The sequence below is a fragment of the Rhinopithecus roxellana genome, unplaced genomic scaffold (assembly GCF_007565055.1).
Source record: "Rhinopithecus roxellana isolate Shanxi Qingling unplaced genomic scaffold, ASM756505v1 contig3491, whole genome shotgun sequence".
Lineage (NCBI taxonomy): Eukaryota > Metazoa > Chordata > Mammalia > Primates > Cercopithecidae > Rhinopithecus > Rhinopithecus roxellana.
In genome coordinates, this window is record NW_022142537.1 from 2,403 (window position 1) to 25,577 (window position 23,175).

Below are 23,175 nucleotides of genomic sequence, written 5' to 3' on the forward strand. Positions count from 1 at the left end.
TCAGACATTTGGAGCACCATTTGTTGCTTTGAAAGATAACTGATTAAGATTTAAAGGTTCTGCTGACCTTTGTAGAAGACTTAAGGTTTAACATAAAAATCTATTAGATTATGAATATTGGTTCTAAGTCACTTACTGAAGTATATTTAAAATCAATAACTATTCTGTATCCCAAAATTTTCCTATCTACATATGAGTAGTCACCACTACTGACTGCTCTCTCTCCACCCCTCCCCACCCACGCGTATGTGGGTATCCATGTGCATACTCACGTACAAACATTCTTACATATGAGAATACAGAGCATTGAATCGAGGATGGGGAAAAGGTGGAGCGTTAGGTTTTGACATAGTAATGATGACTTTCTCCTGGGTAATAGGAGCAAGGTACAGCATTCAGTGTTCATCCGTTTCTACAAAAGACCTTATGCATATTCTATATGTCCATTCAATATTTCTTGATAACAGGCCCTGTTATAGACACAGGGAAGATTACAATGAAAAAAAAAAAAAGTCAAATCTCTGTTAATGTGAAATACAGTTGAGGACAGTTAACTCTCTTAAGTCTAAGGGCCCCCAAACGATGAATTCATTGGTGTGTGTCCAAAGACCCTAGGTCTTTTGTATAAATATTTATTAGCAGGTTTAGGATATTGATTTCAGGTGCCATGCCCTTTATTTCCTTTCGTTATAGTTCCCAGACGCTTCTGTCTTTTCCAATTAGGTACTGAAAAGCATTCAATATAGATTCAGATAGTAATTTCATCTTAGAGTTTTACAGTTATAGCAATTATTTTAATAAAATAATTCTGGTTTCAGTATCATATCAATAAGCTGTCAATCATGACGTCAGAGAATCATTTGAACAACAGTGACAAAGAAGTTGATGAGGTTGATGCTGCCCTTTCAGACCTGGAGATTACTTTGGAAGGGGGTAAAACGTCAACAATTTTGGTAGGATGAATCTTTTTTTAACCTACTAATTTAGCTTGAATTGATGCGTTCCATTTTGTGGATTTAGGTTCAAAGTATTTGGGGGGTGGTGGAGAGAAATATTTAATGCTTTAGAGAGAGAAATCAGATGTTAATTTTTCAGGAACTTTGAGCAAAGTGGTTTTGTTTTGAGACAGGGTCTTGCTCTGTTGCTCAGGCTGGAGTGCAGTGGTGCACACCATAGGTCACTACATCCTCAAACTCCAGGGCTCAAGCCATTTCCTGCCTCAGCCTCCTGAGTAGCTGAGACTACAAGCATGCACCACCACACCTGGCTAAATTTTTAATTTTTTTAGAGATGGGGTCTGACTGTGTTGTCTAGTCTGATCTCAAACTCCTGGCCTTAAGCAGTGCTCCTGCCACTGCTGGGAAGTTTGTTTGTTTCTAAAGTACTAATGTATTCGTCTCTAGTGCATTCAACACAGTAAGAATAGATCTAATACTCTTAATACTCTGCAAATTCTTTTACAAGTGATGAGAAGACATTTCTGCAGAGGAAAATAATCTTAAGTCATGGTAAAAATCCACTTAGTGATGTGCACATTTGAAATATTACAAAAAAAAAATAGATCTCGGGAAAATTGTGAAATGCTGGGTTTGGTTTTTAAGTATAGGGATTAGTTACTGCTGAAGAAACACTTCGGGCCTTTTACAATGTGCAGATTTATATGCAGCTACAGTTTCAGCGGTATTAAAGATAACGTATTCTTATGAGTTGTATCAATTGCCATTTTGATGAAAATTTTGTTAACCTTTTATGCTATTTGAAAATGCCTTTGTACCAAGAATATGGTCCATAAGACCATGTAATGTGATTGTGTTAAAATCTTTATCATCTGTATTTTATGTCGTTCTGTTTATTAAGTAAGCTAGTTCTTGATATCAGATACCAAACATTAGAAAGAATTTCAAATACTAAAAAAAAATAAAAAAGGATTTAACTCTCTCCTAGGGTGACATTACTTCCATTCCTGAACTTGCTGACTATATTAAAGTTTTCAAGTAAGTACAAAAAGAGGAGGGATTCCAAATATTAATGACTGTCAGTTTTATAGTCATGGTCACATTGAAACTAACTGTAAGTTTGACTAACGCATCTACTGTAAACAGATTTACCAGTTAGGTGAACACCAAATTACCGAGAGAAAATAACCACTTTTATGAAATTAAAATCACAATGCTCATTCTTTTATCAGATAAACATTTTTCTTTTAAAAAAAAGATTGTGGGCCGGGCGCGGTGGCTCAAGCCTGTAATCCCAGCACTTTGGGAGGCCGAGACGGGCGGATCACAAGGTCAGGAGATCGAGACCATCCTGGCTAACACGGTGAAACCCCGTTTCTACTAAAAAAATACAAAAAAAAACTAGCCGGGCGAGGTGGCGGGCGCCTGTAGTCCCAGCAACTCGGGAGGCTGAGGCAGGAGAATGGCGTAAACCCGGGAGGCAGAGCTTGCAGTGAGCTGAGATCCGGCCACTGCACTCCAGCCTGGGCGACAGAGCGAGACTCTGTCTCAAAAAAAAAAAAAAAAAAAAAAAAGATTGTGAAACCTAGATTGCATCATACAGATGCTGAAACGGTAATACAGTGAGTGGCACAGCCCCTCTGGGCCTCAGTTGGAAGCAGTACATAATGAACCATGTTACTGCCAGCGATTATTTCCTCGTTCACAGCACAAGATTCTGTTGAACTCTGTTCATTTGTTCATGGAACATTTTATATAAAGTTCTAGTATATCTGATCAAGATTTGTAAACACTATCCAGCTACATTCCACAGAATCAGGAGAGCTCGGCATTAAGGCAGAGAGGAGAAAAAGGAAAGGAGGTGATGTGGAAAATACTGTTTTCTACTATATAAGATAAAACTACTCTAGAATAAAACATTTACCGTAGCTGAACATACAACAGTTCAAAATATGGAACATTTCTGAGATAAGGGCATGATTTCAGATGCCACTACCCTACTCTTTCTCCTTCCCCCTTGACACATTTCTCATCTACCTGCACATTAAGGTCCTTACACACCCTCATGACTGCTCTGTCATCTTCCTTCTGTATTTGACATTGGAGTGGCAAGTTAATGTCACCATTGGAATTTACCCTGAAGAAAGCAGCACTTCCCCCACTTTCAGTCCTGCCAGGTAAACTTGCATCTTTATAGAGGCCCCAAGGCAACTCTGCAGACACCCATAAACCTGCAGGTAATTACAGGATTAGGACTCTTCCAATTACTGACATTTACTTCACCTTTCTTTTCCTACCCTTCCCATGTGACCTCCTAGTTAGTGATAGATGTGATGACTACAGCTGCAGAATACTGGAACATAGGCACGCTGTTCGTGTGATCTTCTAGAGTAGATTGAGAAGGGAGGCTCGCATCCAGTAACAGCAGCACTGACTCTAAGACACTGACCAAGGGGGATCGATGTCAGCACGTGTAAAACTTGACCCCAGACTTAATATTGTGAAACTTTGCTAATATAGCGTTAATAAAGTTACTTCAAAGTGATTTTGTTGTTAATTCTGTTTCATACATAGGCCAAAAAAGCTGACTCTGAAAGGTTACAAGCAATATTGGTGCACCTTCAAAGACACATCCATTTCTTGTTATAAGAGCAAAGAAGAATCCAGTGGCACGCCAGCTCATCAGATGAACCTCAGGGGTAAGGAGAGCCTGTCACGGCTGTTGATGGTGGCATCCCCATTGGCCTAACAGTCAATGAGCCACTTGCTGGGATAAACAGGTTTTTTAAAAAATCAATTTCTTTACTCCTTTGGGTACCTTAAAAATGTATTTAGATATGTCTTTTTTTACATAGTCTTTTTCACAGTTTTGAAGTACTCAATTCCACATAAATATTTCGTTGTAATCTCTTTGTGCAGACCTGACCTGAAATGTATGACTCAACTTTTCTTTTTTGTTTTTTGAGAGGGAGTCTTGCTCTGTTGCCCCAGGCTGGAGTGCAGTGGCACGATCTTGGCTCACTGTTACTTCTGCCTCCTGGGTTCAAGCGATTTTCGTGCCTCAGCCTCCCCAGTAGCTGGGATTACAGGTGTGCACCACCACACCCAGCTACAAGGTTTCATCATGTTGGCCAGTCTGGTCTCGAACACCTGGCTTCAATTGATCTGCCCACCTTAGCCTCCCAAAGTGCTGCGATTATAGGGTGTGAGCCACCACACCCAGCTGATTCTGCATTTCTAACTTGTCAAGGAAGCGTATGTTGTCTTTCCAGCTTCAGCATTAAGGACATTTAGAGTTCCCTTATTCTGCAGGGACTGCCTCCTTGTCTGTTTTGGATTCTGCCTTATTTTCAGCCACGTTGTAGTCATCCCTGGGCTTTCATCTTCAACATCCTGCTCTTCCTCACCCTCACTGATGACAGGCTGGTCCCACTCAGGGTCCTGAACCTCTGAATTTTCCTGGCTCACCAGTAGGGTCCCTGACACTTTCAGAGTTTGGGCAGGTCCTTCCCTTCCTCTTCCCCTTACCCAACACCTCTTCCTCACATAGTTTTTTCTTTGCTCTCAGCCTGGCTTCTGAGGCCACTCCAGGATATTCCTCGGAGGCTTCTAGCTGACACCTTGAGTCTCCTTGGTTTCCTCTTGTCCTGTCTTTTCAAATCCAAAGCTATCTCAGAACCAGGGGCTGGTATTTGGGTTGCTCATTTCCTTTCCCTCAGGGCATTTGTGGCAGGCCTGCTTCCTACAGCCTGGCCTAAGCCTGGATGAAGGCTAAGCTATTGGCTTTGTTTTGGATTTTGTTTTTCCTTTTCTTCAGTAAGGTCTATGAGCTACAGCTTAATTTCCTATTTCATTGATTTCTTTTATTGGTTCTTTGTACTTCTCTTTCACCTTTTTCATCTGATGATGGCTGGCTCAGCTGGTAGGCGAATTTCCTCTCCAGATTAGTCTGGTTCTTCTGCAGATAGATGGCATTCTGCTGCTGTGATTTCTTTGCAGAGCATTAATGAGCCTCTCACTTGGGGTAATACTTTTCAATAAAATCACCTGGTTCGCTTTCAGTTTGGATACCACTTCCTCCAGAAAGCTGTATCCCCTGAGGACCACTCTCCTGTGAGCACACACCCTTGGCACCTGGCATGCCTTTTGGATGATGCAGTCAATCGGCTGGCTCCTCACTGTCTGTTCCATAGTCCTCTTACTGTATCTTCCCTTAGAGCAAAGACTAAAAAACTAAAATACACTTTCTAGACTCATTTCCAGTGAGACTTAGATCCTAGTCAGATGCATTCATGGGAGACTTGAATTAGGAATAGAGTTAAGACACAGAAAATGAAAGGAGGGAGGTATTTCTAGGCGCTGGAGCTAACACCTGCAGCCATAGCCTCCTGGTTTCCCACCTGCTTGATAATAGCAAAGGTTGCACCACCCTTGGAAGCCAGTTCAGAGTTATTCCTAGTGGCCCAGCCCATCTCTTCTTTGGGTACATTTGTACATATACATGTTTTTGTAGGTAAGGCAGTATATGCCTTTCTAACTCGAAGTACTCAGATGTGGACAACAGCACCAAGGAAAAGGGCTTCAGACTGATTTCACAAAAATGACTCCCAAAACAATTTCATTTAACACTTAAAACACAGACGTGCTTTTCCTGATTCATATTTCTAAATTGTACTTGGTACCGTCATGTATCATTTAACAGTAGAGATACATTCTGAGAAATGTGTCACCAGGCAATTTTGTCATTGTGTGAGTATTATGGAGTATGTGTACTTACACAAACCAAGATGGTATAGCCGACTGCACACCTACGCTGTAGGGTATAGCCAACTGCATACCTAGGCTGTATGGTATAGCTGATTGCTCCTAGGCTACAACCTGTATAGCATTTTACTGTACTGAATACTGTAGACAACTGTAACACAGTAGTATTTGTTATCTAAACGTATCTAAATCTAGAAAAGGTACAACTTGGGGGGACACGGTGGCTCATGCCTGTAATCCCAGCACTTTGGGAGGCCGAGGCTGGCGATCACCTGAGGTCGGAGGAGCTGGAGACCAACCTGACCAACATGGAGAAACCCCATCTCTACTAAAAATACAAATTTAGCCAGCATGGTGGCACATGCCAGTAATCCCAGCTACTTGGGAGCTGAGGCAGGAGAATCGCTTGAACCCGGGAGGCGGAGGTTGCAGTGAGCCGAGATCACGCCATTGCAACTCCTGCCTAGGCAACAAGAGTGAAACTCTGTTCAAAAAAAAAAATGGTACACTTGTATAGAGCAGTTTCCATGAATGGAGCTTGCAGGACTGGAAGTTGCTCTGGGGTGTGAGTGGGTGGTGAGTGAATGTGAAGGCCTAGGACATTACTATACACTACTGCAGACTTTATAAATACTGTATACTTAGGATGCATGAAATTATTTTAAAACTTCAGTAATTTTCTTTCTTCAAAACCTTTGCTTACTGTAACTTTATAAACAACTTTTAACAGTCTTGACCCTTTTCTAATGACACTTAGCTTAAACATTGTACAGCTATACAAAAATATTTTCTTTATATTCTTAACCTTTTGTTAGCTTAAATCACAGGCACACACATTAGGCCTAGACCTCCATGAGATCCGGTTCATCAGTATCACTGTCTTTTACCTCCACATCCTGTCTCACTGGAAGGTCTTCAGGGGGAGTAAGTGAGAGTAACAAGCATGGAGCTGTCATTTCCTCTGGTAACAATGCCTTCTTCTGGAAATCCCCTGTTTAACAGTTAACTTTTTTATTTAAGTAGAAGTACATTGTAAAATAATGATAAAAAGAATAGTATAGTAAATACATAAACCAGTAACGCAGTCATTTATCATTATCAGGTATTATGTACTATTTGTAATTGTACATGCTGCATTTTTCTGTGACTGGCAGCAGAATAGGTTTGTTTACACAGATGTGAGCTATGATATTATGACAGCTACAGTGTCACTAGGCAGTAGGAATTTTTCAGTTCCATTATAGTCTTACGAAGGCACTGTCGCTGTCATTATGCAGTTTGTTGTTTACTGAAATGCTTTTATGCAGTGTGTGACTGTATATCGTACATTAGGATAGATTTACTGTATTTCAACACAGTGTTGAAATCTGTACCCTAGTACGTGAGCTCTGCCTGGTAGTCACTTAAACTGTTGCTTTTAAAGTTACACAGGGCGGGCGCGGTGGGCTCACGCCTGTATCCAGCACTTTGGGAGGCCGAGGGGGATGGATCACGAGGTCAGGAGATCGAGCCCATCCTGGCTAACGCGGTGAAACCCCGTCTCTACTAAAAATACAAAAAATTAGCTGGGCCTGGTGACATGCGCCTGTAGTCCCCGCTACTCCGGAGGCTGAGGCAAGAGAACGGGCGTGAACCCAGGAGGTGGAACTTGCAGTGAGCCGAGATCGCGCCACTGCACTCCAGGCTGGGCAACAGCGCAAGACTCCAACTCAAAAAAAAATAAAAAATAAAGTTACACAAATTAAAAAAAGAATAGAAAAACTCATTCCTGAGTAGAGAATTGCTGTTCCCACATGTTGGAATTCTGTAATTTACCTGAAATTCTTAATTAGGCTCACTGCCTTCCTCCCTCAGTCACGGGCATTTCACTTTTGGGTGTCTGTCATTCTTTGCTGCCCTCAGGATCCACTGCAGCCTTCTCCTGCTTCCCTCTTCAGCGGCCCAGGACCAGCATAAATGATCCACTGTTGACTTTGAGACTAGATCTGTCTTCTGGCCCCTGTTCTCACTGTCTCTCATCTTAACCTTCTTTCTGTGTAACTGAGAGATCAAGTCCTGGCATGGAATTAATAAGTTTATAAGTTGTTCTGTTTTCATCCCCGCTGTTTCCCAAGTCCTCTGAAAGGACTCATCACACTGATGATCACAGGCACCACCATGATAACACCTTGACCAAGAATCAAATGGCCTAGATGCTGCTCTTCCACTAAACAAGCCCTGTGATTTTTGTTGTTTCATTTTTTGAGACTGTGTTGTACATGCTTATCTCCAACTCTTGGGCTCAAGTGATCCTTCCACCTCAGCCTCCCGAGTAGCTGACACTGCAGGTGTACACCACTACACCTGGTTGAGATCTGTGATTTTGGAAAGATAGGACATCTGGGCCTATAGTGTCTTCTTCTGAGAAATGAGAGTGTTAGACTGGATGCCAAGGCTTCATAGAGATCTAAAATGCAAAGTTCTAAAAATTCATTTCAGCTAATACTAAGTGAACTCCTGTGCCACAAACTACTGGGTAGTAGAGATACAAGGGAGAACCACTTACAGTCCCAATCCTCAAGATGGTTTAGAGCATGTTGGGGAGATAAAATTGCAATTGGGGTAATAAATAGTACTTTGGAAAGTAAGGAAAGGAGCAAGGGGTAAGGGTGCTCTATAACTTAACCTTCAGTGAGGATGGAGAGACCTCATTGGGGATAGAGAGCCAGGCACAGTGGCACATTCCTGTAATTCCAGCTACTCAGGAGGCTGAGGTGGGAGCATCACTTGAGCCCAAGAGTTAAAGACCAACCTGGGCAACATAGCCAGACCCCATCTCAAAAAAACAAAAGCCTAAAGAAAAGCACCAGCAACTGCAGAGAGTTTTGTGCTGCTGGAATATAGAATTTAAGGGAAAGGATGAATACTTCCTTAATAGCTGTTGAATGTGATTCCTACTAACATGAGAGATAGTCGCAGAAGAATCTGGCAGACATTAGATGATAAAAATGGTAAGGAGATTGTTTTTTGAACTAGCAGCAGTGACATGTCACTGAAAGAATATTAACACAAAAATGACAAGATCCATATTTATACCAGTTATGGTGCAGAGGAGTCATTTTAGAGAGATGATAGTAATCCAAATTAAGGTAATCAACATGAGATGAGAAAAGGGGCAGACTGAATAGATACTGAGGAAGTTTGGTCAATAGTCTGGGTGATTTATTTGGGAGGAGGTTGAAGTGGGGTCATTTTTCTGACTTGTGCATTGAGTGGATAGTGTGATACTGAGATAAGAATGTAGAAGAGCGAGCTGGGTTTGGGGGAAAAGATGAGTTTAATGTGGGGGTATTTTGAATTTGAGGTGCCTATGGGATATCTGTTTGCAGCTAGCCTGTAGACATTGGGTTGGGGAAAGATGCACATGCTCCAGATGCTGATAGGGTAGCAGTTCGCAGTAATGGTAAGTGCAGCCACTGGAATGGTGGTCTGTAAATGTGAGAAGACAAGATGAAGAACAGAACCCTGCAGATCACCCATGTTTAAGAGACAGGGCAGGTTAGAAGAACGGGACCTTGCAAAGGAAACAAAAAAAACGCATAGGAAGACTGTGGCAATGAGGTATGATGAAAGCTAACATAAAAGTCATTTCAAAAGGACAGAGTAGTCAACAGTGTCCAATACTGTAGTAAAGTAAGGTAGTTAGGCCAGCATAGCATCTAGCCATGTGGTTCGTGACCTTGATAAGAACAAACTGAGTAGACTTCAGTGGTTTATTGAGTATGGAGCCGAAGTACAGTCATTGAGAAGTAGATAAGAGATGGGCACGGTGGCTCATGCTGGTAATCTCAACATTTTGGGAGGCCAAGGCCAGTGGTGGATTGCTTGAGACCAGGAGTTTGAGAACAGCCTGGGCAACATGGTGAAACCCTATCTCTATTGAAAAAAAGACAGAGAGGAGACAAAGCTTTTTAATGAACCTTATCTGTGACAAGGAAGGGGGAAAGAGGTAACAGAAAAGGGAGGTATGTTGTGGTATAAGATGGGAGAGATTCGAGGAAATTAAATGCTGATGGAGATGTGGCAGTAGAAAGAAGGAAATCTAGTGTCTGAGAGAGAGGATCTCAGTGGTAGAGCGGGGTTCCTGGGATGGTAATGAACTCAGCCCACTTGGATAGGAAAGCTGGAGGATGACAGATGCCTCTCGCACTGTGTGGAAGCAAGGACAGCTAAGTTTATCTTCTAGGATGGCAGGAAATGGATGGACTTAACTTCTGGTGGCTTTCATTTTCTTGGAGACATAAGAGGTGGAGTTGTCCCTTGAGACTAAGTGACACTGTTGGATGTCTGAGAAGATTTGAAGTAGGCATTGTTGAAAATGTCTGTATAAGCACAGAAGGATGCAAGCATAAAGGGCCCAGTTGAGGTTGGTATCCATGAATCTCTAGTGAAACCTTTTTTACTTCTTCCCATCTTGCAGTGCTAAGCAGCCTGAGTGTAGGCAAGGAAAAGATAGAGGGATTTATTTACCTAGGGGGCAGATTTTACTAGGAGAATGTATAATGTGAAGACAGTGAGTCTCGGCAGTTGGAGTGGATGTCCAGTGAATGTGGTCCATGCTGGATTGGGAAGGAGGGAGCTGTTGCTTCCTTCTGTTGCTGTTGGGGAGAAGTAGAGAGGTTGCAGGATAGGGTTCCTCAAAGAGTTTGATAAGAGTTAGGATTGGCCGGGCGTGGTGGCTCAAGCCTGTAATCCCAGCACTTTGGGAGGCCGAGACAGGTGGATCACAAGGTCAGGAGATCGAGACCATCCTGGCTAACACAGTGAAACCCTGTCTCTACTAAAAAATACAAAAAACTAGCCGGGTGAGGTGGCGGGCGCCTGTAGTCCCAGCTACCCAGGAGGCTGAGGCAGGAGAATGGCATGAACCTGGGAGGCGGAGCTTGCAGTGAGCTGAGATCTGGCCACTGCACTCCAGCCTGGGTGACAGAGCCAGACTCCATCTCAAAAAAAAAAAAAAAAAGAGTTAGGATTAGAGATTGTGATCAGAATCGGCTGTTTGCATTACACCTTTCAGAAGTACACTAATTGGGTAACTGAGGAAGTCCAGTGGTTGCCGTGGAAGTAGGTAGCTGAGGTGGCATGGAATGGGTGTTTGTTTGAGATGTGGCCCAGTGTATGCCTCTGAGCCTACACTAGTGGCTGAGTTACCACCCACTTTCTCTCTCCCTGTTTAGTTTTCTTGTTTTTTTAAAAGAGGCCTAATTATTATGGAATTGTATACTGTAAATCCTCTTGAATTATTAATGATACTTGTGCAAAAGATTGTGTACTTTCAAACAACTGTTTCAACTTTGTACATTTAACAGTTTGTCACACACGTTCTCATCATTCTAAAGCCTGTATAAAAGGAGATACAAAAGAAGACATTTGTGTGTAGTAAATATTTTAAAAAGAAAACAAAGGGCAGGAGGGAATCCACCAAATTCATGGTACGAGTTGCTAGGGAGGAGAACGAAGAGGACCTCTCCTTTATTTAAAGTGTTTTTATTTAATACTAAAATATTTATGTAGAGGGGGAAAATGACAATTTTAACGTTTGTTCTTTTGGATATGGAGTGTGTATGATCTTCTTATGTTCTGTGCCAAGAGGAATTGAAAAGGCAAGCCCTACTAACAGTTTAAAATTTTCCTCATCAAGCCTATTGCATGATCATATGACACTGTGCTTTGTTCATGTCATTCTCAGACAATTGGAATAAACTTTAGGAAGCTTCGACATGTGTATTATCTTATTTATCCTTAAATCATCCCTGTGAGGTAGAGTTCAAGGTCAGGAAATGTAGACTTAGATAAGTTAAATGGCCCATAATTATTAATAAGTGACAAAGAAAAGTCTGGAACCCACATCTCTCTGCAGAGCTCTACTTTGCTGTATTTGTTACACTGTTACTACTTGTTTATGCCCGCTGTTATGCCATTATCTAACACCTAGTTCAGTAAATCTGCATTGCCTTCTGTAAAGCCTCCTACAAAGTGAAATTCTGAATAGAGTTTTTGTTTGTTTATTTGTTTAAGAGACACAGTTTTGCTTTTGTTGCCCAGGCTGGAGTGCAACGGCGCGATCTCAGCTCACTGCAACCTCCACCTGCTGGGTTCAAGCGATTCTTCTGCTTCAGCCTCCCAAGTAGCTCTGATTACAGATGTCCACCGCCATGCCTGGCTAATTTTTTGTTTGTTTGTTTTTGTTTTGTTTTGTTTGAGACGGAGTCTCGCTCTGTCGCCCAGGCTGGAGTGCAGTGGCACATCTCTGCTCACTGCGAGCTCCGTCTCCCAGGTTCACGCCATTCTGCCTCAGCCTCCCGAGTAGCTGGGACTACAGGTGCCCACTGCCATGCCCGGCTAATTTTTTTGTATTTTCAGTAGAGATGGGGTTTCATCGTGTGTTAGCCAGGATGGTCTCCATCTCCTGACCTCAGCCATTTTTTATACTCAGTAGAGACATGGTTTCACCATTTGGTCAGCTGGTCTCAAACTCCTGACCTCAGGTGATCCACGCACCTCGGCCTCCCAAAGTGCTGGGATTACAGGCTTGAGCCACCATGCCTGGCTTATTTTCATTCCAGCTTCCCAAGTAAATGTGTATTACCTTCTGCAGCAGATGCCTTCATAAAATACTATGGCAAAATCCAACATGTTAAGATGCCACAAAATGAGAGCTGCTTATATTGACTTGAGACTTCTTAAAAGTAAATTTAGCCATTTTGATAATTAAAAATTTTTTGTTACAGGATGTGAAGTTACCCCAGATGTAAACATTTCGGGCCAAAAATTTAACATTAAACTCCTGATTCCAGTTGCAGAGGGCATGAATGAAATCTGGCTTCGTTGTGACAATGTAAGTCTTTCAGTTAAAAATACACTTCAATTTTCTTGGATTTCTAAATGAGTTGACCAGTCATCCTTATATTTTATACTTGAAAGACCCGTCTCGTGATACATTGCACACATCAGTATTTCTTTTCTCCAGGAAAAACAGTATGCACATTGGATGGCAGCCTGCAGATTAGCCTCCAAAGGCAAGACCATGGCGGACAGTTCTTACAACTTAGAAGTTCAAAATATTCTTTCCTTTCTGAAGATGCAGCATTTAAACCCAGATCCTCAGTTAATACCAGAGCAGATCACGACTGATATAAATCCTGAATGTTTGGTGTCTCCCCGCTATCTAAAAAAGTATAAGAACAAGCAGGTACTTGCTTCATTTTACTTCATCTACTGTTTTCTGCTGGTTTGTTCTTATAATTTTATACATAACCTTGTTTTTCCCCTCTTAAACAAAACTTTTTAGTCTTAATTTTATGTCAGGTGGTTAGAATATAAAATAGAGATAAGAGTATCCCTAATCTGAACCTCTGAAATCCTCCAAAATCTGAAACTTTTTGAGTGCCAACATGACTCTCAAATGCTCATTGGCACATTTTGGATTTCAGATTTGGGATCCTCAGCCGGTAAGTGTAATGCAAATATTCCAAAATCCAAAAAAATCTGAAACCCAGAACACTTCTGCTCCCAAGAATTTGGATAATGGATACTCAACCTGTAGGAAATAAAGTCACCTTTAGTCAAGTTTAAATTGGTCATTTAAAACAAATCTTTATCATTTTAATAGAACAGATAAGGAGGCAGAATAGTTGAGAACTTACTCTAAGCAACTTGCAGAAATCATTCTGTTAACATGATGATGTTCTTTCAGACATTTTAAGGAATTGAATATGGTCTCAGTGCTTTGTGTTCCTTTATTTAATTTTATTCCTTATATAATTAAGTCAATGTGCCGTAAAGTGCAGCCAGCATTTCCCAACAAAATTCATAATACCAGCTGTTGTTGAAATTGGCTTTTCCAACTTTAGAATGAAACTTGACAATGAGTACATTTTTAGCTGTGTCTTTTCTTAACATTATCAGTCAGAACCTAACCAAAATTTTATACATAGTTACACAGTTTGGTAAATTTTCATTGAAATTTGCTTTTGTCCACTCTGTTTAGAATTCTTTTCTTTGGAAATTAATACCATAAAAGGGTTGCTACTTAGGAAAACGGTTCTTTGGTACAACATAAGAAGTCCTTTACAGGGGAATTTCACTTGGGATAGGCCCTGATATTCTCTGCACCCAACATCATGCCATAAAAGGAAAAGGCTTCAGTTTGGGGGTAGGGGGGATGAAGACCTTTAAAATAAATATTTCATTTTATCTAATTGTGCTTTAATCTTTGTTAAGGAATAATTTTAAAACATACTAAAAAGGCTCAATGAAATGCCCAGAACACTTATTAATTCCTTAACTTTAAATATAATATTGATTATATGGGTCTGAAATTATTTCTACCTAAATGTTCAGAGGTTTTAATCACAAAGTATTTGTCTTTAAGTCTCAGAGGTTGTGTAAGCCTAGAAATTGTTTATCCCATGGTCATATGATGTGGGAGTAGTAAGGAATGGAGGAAATGCTGCCCTGGGGAACTGTGTGGAATGTAGATTGTAAGTTAAAAGGGAAAGTAAAGTAAGTGCTAATTTCATTTTTCATATTCGTAGTTATTTCATTTTAAAATTATTTATACAGAATCTTGTTTCTAAAAGTGAATATATTTGCCTTCAAAGGCAATAAGTAATTTCAAACCTGACCAGTTTTATCATTTCACAGTAAGGCATCAGGGAGATAGACGAGCTTAAACGAGAACTGCCACACGTTGCTTTCACTGTCAACTCTTTGTTTTCTCAGAAGCCTTTTAAATGATAGTTTTTTTTTTTTTTTTTTTTTTTTTTTTTTTTTTTTTTTTTTGAGACGGAGTCTTGCTCTGCCTCCCAGGCTGGAGTGCAGTGGCCGACTCTCAGCTCACTGCAAGCTCCGCCTCCCGGGTTCACGCCATTCTCCTATCTCAGCCTCCCGAGTAGCTGGGACTACAGGCGCCCGCCTCGTCGCCCGGCTAGTTTTTTGTATTTTTTAGTAGAGACGGGGTTTCACCGTATTAGCCAGGATGGTCTCGATCTCCTGACCTCGTGATCCGCCTGTCTCGGCCTCCCAAAGTGCTGGGATTACAGGCTTGAGCCACCGCGCCCGGCCGAAATGATAGTTCTTGACTAGAAACTATCAACTGAAAATTCTCCTGAGAACAAAGATGAGGATTCATCTTTAACTGACAGGAGGACAGTTTGTGTGTGGTCCATGGTTAAAGATCCTTCTGGCCTTGCCTTTCATATTGCCATCTAATCAAATGCACATTTTTAACCCTCCTTTCTCTCACCAGAGTGATAGGTTAGGTTTTTGGTGTGTATTTTGTTATTTTTGAGGCAGAGTCTTTCTCTGTCTCCCAGGCTGGAGTGCGGTGGCACCATCATAGCTCAAGCGCACTGCAGCCTCCATCTTCCAGGCTGAAGCAATCCTCCTACCTTAGCCTCCCTAGTAACTAGAACCACAGGCACACACTGCCACTCCAGGCTAATTTTTGTATTTTTTGTAGAGACGAGCTCTCACTGTGTTGCTTAGGCTGGTCTCAAACTCTTTTTTTTTTTTTTTTGAGGCGGAGTCTCACTCTGTCGCCCAGGCTGGAGTGCAGTGGCCGGATCTCAGCTCAGTGCAAGCTCCGCCTCCCGGGTTTACGCCATTCTCCTGCCTCAGCCTCCCGAGTAGCTGGGACTACAGGCGCCCGCCACCTCGCCAGGCTAGTTTTTTGTATTTTTTTAGTAGAGATGGGCTTTCACCGTGTTAGCCAGGATGGTCTCGATCTCCTGACCTCGTGATCCGCCCGTCTCGGCCTCCCAAAGTGCTGGGATTACAGGCTTGAGCCACCGCGCCCCGCCGATCTCAAACTCTTGAGCTCAAGTGATCCACCTGCCTTGGCCTCCCAAAGCACTGGGATTACAGGCGTGAGCCACCACACTTTGCTGGAATAGACTTACAAATTGTTGGCCAGGCACAGTGGCTCACACCTGTAATCCCAGCACTTTGAGAGGCTGAGGCGGGCGGATCACTTGAGGTCAAGAGTTTGAGACCAGCCTGGCCAACATGGTGAAACTTCATCTCTACTAAAAATACAAAAATTAGCCAAGCATGGTGGCGTGCACGCCTATAATGCCAGCTACTGGGGAGGCTGAGGCAGGAGAATTGCCTGTACCTGGGAGGTGGAGGTTGCAGTGAGACATCACACTCCAGCCTGGGCAACAAGAGTGAAACTCTGTCTCAGGGAAAAAAAAGAAAATTGTTTCCCGATATTACTGCCCTGGCGCCTAGTAAGTAGTGATCCTCAGAAGCTTAGCTGCTACTGTGTGTCAGGCACTACACTGGTCACACTGGACGTAGTGAGTGCTCAGTAATTATTAAGCTATATATTTTAGTTGCATTCTGGAGTCTGTAGGAAGATGTGCAGGCCACAAGGACATTCTTACCTTCCAGGGCATATCGACTGGTAGTTTTCTTTTGGGTCTATCAAAATAACCTGTTGTATTTAACCTACTTTAATTCTCTTCAATTATACATATATTAACTAAATATTCTATGGGTATTTTTAAACAAATACGACTCTCAAACTGGCTTTTAAATTTTGAAGAATTATTCTATATGTTGATTTATGTTCATCTAAATGGAAATGACTAATGCCATAAAGCCGAAATTCCTCATGTAGTATACGGCATCTCTTTATTTTCCCTTCCAGGAAAAGGATGCAAAAAACACATGGTAACTGAGGGGTTTGCTTTTCTTGTGTAAAAAAAGAAACAGATGGGCACTGCACTTATTTTATGCCTTCAAATTCTTATTTCTGAAAAGCAGTGCATGGATCATATTATCTGACTAAATCTGAGAAAACTTTAAAGGCTTTTGAATACTTTTATTTTGCTACTAAAATAATTGGCTTTATCCTAACCAGTGAGAACTGGGTACATGATGTAGGGGAAAGAAATATTGGCTCTTTTTATTTTCTCCCTACAAATTTCTACCCTTAGGTTCTTTAGTAACATTTAACATTCTAAAATAATGTGGAGTGTTTCTCAGTGTTCTAAATGGAAAGTAATTGCTGCTTCCTCATTTTCATTTTTCATTCTTGCATTTACTTTGCTTGGTTTCTACCTAAAGTAGTTTTTTGCATGACTTTTGGCTGGAATTTTGGTTTGCAGGTGACCGCAACTTTTTCTTTGCTTCATTACCATTTTTTCTGATTGCCTTTTTTTTCTTTCTGCTTCCTTTTTCTTTCCTCGCATTGCCATCTACAGCCAGGCTATGTAAGAGATTTGGTAAGTTCTCCATATTTACCAAAAAAGAAAAAGAAGAATAAATAAAAATTCATAGCCACAACCTTCCCTGATGGAATTTACTCCTGTAGTGAAATTTAAAATAAAAATGATTACGGTGATTTCAAGTACCTTAAAGCTGCTAACAGATAATCCTGCTAGAAACTTGTATTCCAGGTATTCATTCTGATTATAGACATAGTGCTAAATTTAATTAAAACTCATCTATATGTGGATTAGAATGTGCTGTTCTATAATAGTAGTACCATTATCTGTATGCATTTGAAATATGTCTCAAGTGTGGCAACTGTGTACTCCTAATAGTACTTTTTGTTGATATGTGAAAACTGAAATTGACTTATTTTGAAAAATCATTATATAATACATTATTAAAATTTCCAAATGTAGCTTCAGATATTTTGATTTCAACTCTTACAATGTGATTTTGGGGTACAGGGTGTGTAATTCAATCTTTTGATCTTTTGTCTCGATTGTCCCATGAGAGAATAATGTTCAATGGTAAAGGTGATGTTTAATCATGTTTAGATAACAGCGAGAATCTTGGAGGCCCATCAGAATGTAGCTCAGATGAGTCTAATTGAAGCCAAGATGAGATTTATTCAAGCTTGGCAGTCATTACCTGAATTTGGCATCACACACTTCATTGCAAGGTCAGTGGTTCTAAGCATCTATGTGTAAACCTTAATCTGCATTTTTGCTTAATCTGTTATGTAATTAGATATTAAACATTTAAAGCATACCTGTGTAGACCCATTAACTCATATTACAGTAGAATTCAAAGACTGTTAGAATGTATTTTGTAAGCTTTTAATTTCTACATTAAAAATTCAAGATAATTGTGTTTGTTTTACTACTAAGGGAATAGCACTCTTTTAGGGTTAGAGAACACTTACCTTGAAGAAAAGCAGTCCAACATGTTCCCCCACAACATGTTTGTAACTGTTCTTTTCTTAAATGTTATAGGTTCCAAGGGGGCAAAAAAGAAGAACTTATTGGAATTGCATACAACAGACTGATTCGGATGGATGCCAGCACCGGAGATGCAATTAAAACATGGCGTTTCAGCAACATGAAACAGTGGAATGTCAACTGGGAAATCAAAATGGTAAACTCGTCACAATGTTACTTGAATATAGTCCTTCTGATACAAATTAGCACATTAGGAATAAAAAGGCCTATAAATTCTGATGATTGTTTGTACCACCACCTCTTAAAATACAGACAGACCATAGTTGACTATTCATTTCTCACTTAAATTTGCCTATTTCATAATTAGCCCAGTTACTAAAATTCTAAGCATATAATTTGCTTAGAATGTTACCTTTTTTGTCTTTCTGTAATGGATAAAGCCCTTCTACTCTGAAATAGCAACTACTATTTGTTGAATGCCTACCCTGTGCCAGACATAGAGGCTTGCATTAGTACCCCATCTTGAAACCTCATCACAGCCTTTTAAGGTAGTTGGATTACCGTACGTTACAAATGAAGACACTGCAATATAGAGGCCTGAGGGCCACCATTGTCTATGACCACGCACAAAGTAACTACAGAGTCATTTCAAACTCAGGTGATTTAGGCTTAAAAACCCGGCACATTTACCACTGTACATGATGTTGCCCCTGGTCTTGGAGTACATGAATATCATTTAAATTGAACTATCTTTTACTAATAAGTCATTTGGTTTAGGATCATATTGGATTTATTGTATCAATTCCTGTTACTTCAAAGAATCTTATATTTCTGAAATATTCAAACGTGATACCTAAATTTGAAATATCTGAAGCAAATATTAAAACACAGGAAGTAGGCTTTCCTCCAGGACTTGAAGAGAGGCATTCTCATTGATTGAATCGCCAGAGACCGTTTGAGAACTGAATGACCTAAACCCTTGCATTCCTAGTCTTCCTTTTCAGAACATGAAAACTTAAAAAAGGGTAGGGGAAGGGCAATAAACTTAGCTGCTTCTTTGGGACTTAAAGGCATTATTAGTTTAGGTTTTAAACAGACTAACTGAGGATCAACAAGTGTTTTGTGATGGGACAGGCTTTAAGTAGCGCAGTAGTTGAGTGAGTAGTTTTGTGTGGACCCCGCGACCTGGCATTCGGGACAGCACTGATGATTCTTGTCTTTGTTCCAGGTCACCGTAGAGTTTGCAGATGAAGTACGATTGTCCTTCATTTGTACTGAAGTAGATTGCAAAGTGGTTCATGAATTCATTGGTGGCTACATATTTCTCTCAACACGTGCAAAAGACCAAAATGAGAGTTTAGATGAAGAGATGTTCTACAAACTTACCAGTGGTTGGGTGTGAATAGAAATAATGTTTAATGAAACTCCACGGCCATAACAATATTTAACTTTAAAAGCTGTTTGTTATATGCTGCTTAATAAAGTAAGCTTGAAATTTATCATTTTATCATGAAAACTTCTTTGCCTTACCAGACCAGTTAATATGTGCACTAAACAAGCACGACTATTAATCTATCAGGATATAATAAACTTGAATTTGGCACACATTCCTTAGGGCCATGAATTGAAAATTGAAATAGTGGGCAAATCAGGAACAAACCATCACTGATTTAAGCTGTAAGAAACAAGCCATCTATTTTAAAGCTATCCAGGCCTTAACCTATATGAACTCTATTTATCATGTCTAATGCATGTGTTTTAATGTATGTTTAATTTGATACCATGTTTTAAAATACCCTACTTCTGGTAGCCATTTAATTCCTTCCCCCCACCCCCAAATAAATCAGGCTTGCAGGAGGCCTGATGTTTAATAATGTCATTGTGTTTGACCTTGAAGGAAAATGCTATTAGTCTGTCGTGCTTGATTTGTTTTTGTCCTTGAATAAGCATGTTATGTATATTGTCTTGTGTTTTTATTTTTACACCATATTGTATTACACTTTTAGTATTCACCAGCATAATCACTGTCTGCCTAAAATATGCAACTCTTTGCATTACAATATGAAGTAAAGTTCTATGAAGTATGCATTTTGTGTAACTAATGTACAAACACAAATTTTATAAAATTGTACAGTTTTTTAAAAACTACTCACAACTAGCAAATGGCTTAAATGTAGCATCTCTGCATTAATTAAATGCCTTTAAGAGATATAATTAATGTGCAGTTTTAATATCTACTAAATTAAGAATGACTTCATTATGATGATTTGCCACAATGTCCTTAACTCTAATGCCTGGACTGGCCATGTTCTAGTCTGTTGCGCTGTTACAATCTGTATTGGTGCTAGTCAGAAAATTCCTAGCTCACATAGCCCAAAAGGGTGCGAGGGAGAGGTGGATTACCAGTATTGTTCAATAATCCATGGTTCAAAGACTGTATAAATGCATTTTATTTTAAATAAAAGCAAAACTTTTATTTAATAGTTATTTTTGTACTTGTTTTTAATGTTTACATAGTATCAATTTAGTAGAAATGAACTTCTGCCTTTTGGAAATGCTTTGCCTACATGTTATTTTGTGAGAACAACTGGTTAGTATTCCACATCATCGCCAATTAGAGACACTTTATCTCAAAGGTAGTCTTTCACCTCAGTTGAAAAGCCCTCATTTTCTTAATACTTAAAAATGAATGTGTAATACCTAAATGTTAGAAATGTACTTATAAATAGAAGTTGGCTGTGGCAAAATTTGTTTTAAACAACAAAATTATTCTTGGTTTACAAAAAAAAATACATTTACGAATTTACTGCCAGTCATTACTGCTGTCATCATTCAAGACTCAGACTTACAGTCCTTTACCGTTTGCATATAGACCAATTCCTGATTTTCCCCTCACACAGCCTTGCATCTTTTCTCTTGTCATTGCTGTCACAATCAACCAAATTCAGTTCTTTGTCCTGTGCCTGCTGTAGTGTGGCACCATCTTAAGACAAGGCTGAGATCACATTCTCCATGACTTTTCTTTGCACTCTAAAGCCATAACAGGCCTTGCTCCAAAATTTAAGAGCTCCTTTCCACTAAACGTTTTAAAATATACTCCCTTTCTTCATCTTTAGTAAGTGACTGTGCAAGTCACCAACTTGCATATTTAGCATCTTGCATGTCACTTACTGAAAGCCCCAAAAGATTCCATTGAAACCACCCCTATTCAAGTGCTTTCTAGTCCCACGGCCTCCACAAGTGAGAATAGCCTCTGTGCTGATTGCCCCACCTCTGGTTTGCCCTGCTGCCCTCCCAGTGATTTTGAGATTAATCCAGCCCCAGCGTAGCACTGGCTGCATTTCAGCTCTAAAGACTTCTTATTGCCTACAGGATAAAAGCCAAAGTAAAGTGCTCAGAGGTTTTGTATGGTCTCCCAGCCCACATTTTCATCCTTATCTCCCAACAATCTGCATTCCAGTCCAGCTGGGCAGCTCACATTCTCCACTTTGCACTCATCCCATCTCCCTATCATTCCCCAAGTCTGGAATGTCTTTAGTCCTGTACCTTCGTCCAGTTTGTACCTGTCTACACCTCATCTGTCTAGCATTTTAGAAAAAGGTCAAGTGGGCCTGGCGCAGTGGCTCACACCTGTAATCCCAGCATTTTGGGAGGCTGAGGTGGGTGGGTCACGAGGTCAGGAGTTCAAGACCATCCTGATCAAGATGGTGAAACCCCGTCTCTACTAGAAATAGAAAAATTAGCTGGGCATGGTGGCACACACTTGAAATCCCAGCTACTGGGGGAGTCTGAGGCAGGGAGAATTGCTTGAACCTAGGAGGTGAAGGTTGCAGCGAGTTGAGATTGTGCCACTGCACTCCAGCCTGGGCAACAGAGCAACACTCCGTCTCAAAAAAAAAAAAAGGGGGGGGGCCGGGCGCGGTGGCTCAAGCCTGTAATCCCAGCACTTTGGGAGGCCGAGACAGGCGGATCACGAGGTCAGGAGATCGAGACCATCCTGGCTAATACGGTGAAACCCCGTCTCTACTTAAAAATACAAAAAACTGGCCGGGCGCGGTGGCTCAAGCCTGTAATCCCAGCACTTTGGGAGGCCGAGACGGGCGGATCACGAGGTCAGGAGATCGAGACCATCCTGGCTAACCTGGTGAAACCCCGTCTCTACTAAAAATACAAAAACTAGCCGGGCGAGGGTGGCGGGCGCCTGTAGTCCCAGCTACTCGGGAGGCTGAGGCAGGAGAATGGCGTAAACCCAGGAGGCGGAGCTTGCAGTGAGCTGAGATCCGGCCACTGCACTCCAGCCTGGGCGACAGAGCGAGACTCCGCCTCAAAAAAAAAAAAAAAAAAAAAAAATACAAAAAACTAGCCGGGCGACGAGGCGGGCGCCTGTAGTCCCAGCTACTCGGGAGGCTGAGGCAGGAGAATGGCGTGAACCTGGGAGGCGGAGCTTGCAGTGAGCTGAGATCCGGCCACTGCACTCCAGCCTGGGTGGCAGAGCAAGACTCCGTCTCAAACAAAAACAAAAACAAAAAAAAAAAAAAGGCCAGGCACAGTGGCTTATGCCTGTAATCCCAACACTTTGGGAGGCTGAGGCAGGCGGATCATGAGGTCAAGAGATCGAGACCATCCTGGCCAACATGATGAAACCCCGTCTCTACTAAAAATAGAAAAATTAGTCGGTCATGGTAGTGCGCACCTGTAGTCCCAGCTACTTGGGAGGCTAAGGCAGGAGTATCGCTTGAACCCAGGAGGCGGAGGTTACAGTGACCCAAGATCTCACCACTGCACTCCAGCCTGGGTGACAAAGTGAGACTCCATCCCCCCCCCCAAAAAAAAAGCTCAAGTGTTCTTTCTTCCACAAACACCTTAAAGTTTCTTTGCAGTCAAAAATTCTCTTCCTCTTCTGAACTGCCATTGAATTTGGTCCTTCTGTGGAACTGAAGAGTGATCATCCTTATTATGGTTGAGTATATCATGTTGCCCCTAACAAATTATTACATGTTTGAGGATTTGGTTGAATTTGGTCCTTCTGTGGAACTAGAGTATCCAAATTATTACATCCTTGAGGACTGGATCTCAGTGCTATAGTTCCTACTTAGGATCACTTACACATGGATTTATTGAATATAATGATGGTTATTTTGGAAATAATGAAATTATTAACCAAACCAAATAACCAAAGGAATTATTATTAGAACTAAGAATTTGTGTAGCCTCAGTATAGTTTAATACAGAGCAAACTAACTTTTTTTTTGGACACC

At 41.0% G+C, this 23,175-nt stretch overlaps 1 protein-coding gene across 2 annotated transcripts; it reads left to right on the plus strand.

Moving 5' to 3' along the window:
• Positions 1–781: 781 nt before the first annotated feature.
• On the plus strand, positions 782–20,400 carry LOC104669161 (fermitin family homolog 2). Of its 2 annotated transcripts, XM_030926442.1 has the most exons (9): positions 782–953; positions 1,945–1,994; positions 3,531–3,655; positions 12,491–12,597; positions 12,730–12,951; positions 16,970–16,990; positions 17,534–17,658; positions 17,972–18,113; positions 19,146–20,400. In XM_030926442.1, exons 1-9 carry the CDS (start codon positions 843–845, stop codon positions 19,317–19,319), a joined length of 1,077 nt encoding a protein of 358 aa, XP_030782302.1. In that variant the 5' UTR covers positions 782–842; the 3' UTR covers positions 19,320–20,400. The 2 variants fall into 2 exon arrangements, with proteins under 2 accessions (XP_030782302.1, XP_030782303.1); XM_030926443.1 differs by lacking the exon at positions 16,970–16,990 and having other exon boundaries at positions 793–953.
• The last annotated feature ends 2,775 nt before the right edge of the window (positions 20,401–23,175 follow it).

Bases quoted from the DNA above. Each gene is read 5' to 3' on its own strand.
- LOC104669161 (XM_030926442.1), top strand. From the start codon at position 843: ATGACGTCAGAGAATCATTTGAACAACAGTGACAAAGAAGTTGATGAG. The intron at 954-1,944 runs GTAGGATGAATC...ACTCTCTCCTAG, and splicing joins GTAAAACGTCAACAATTTTG to GGTGACATTACTTCCATTCC. The intron at 3,656-12,490 runs GTAAGGAGAGCC...TTTTTGTTACAG, and splicing joins TCATCAGATGAACCTCAGGG to GATGTGAAGTTACCCCAGAT.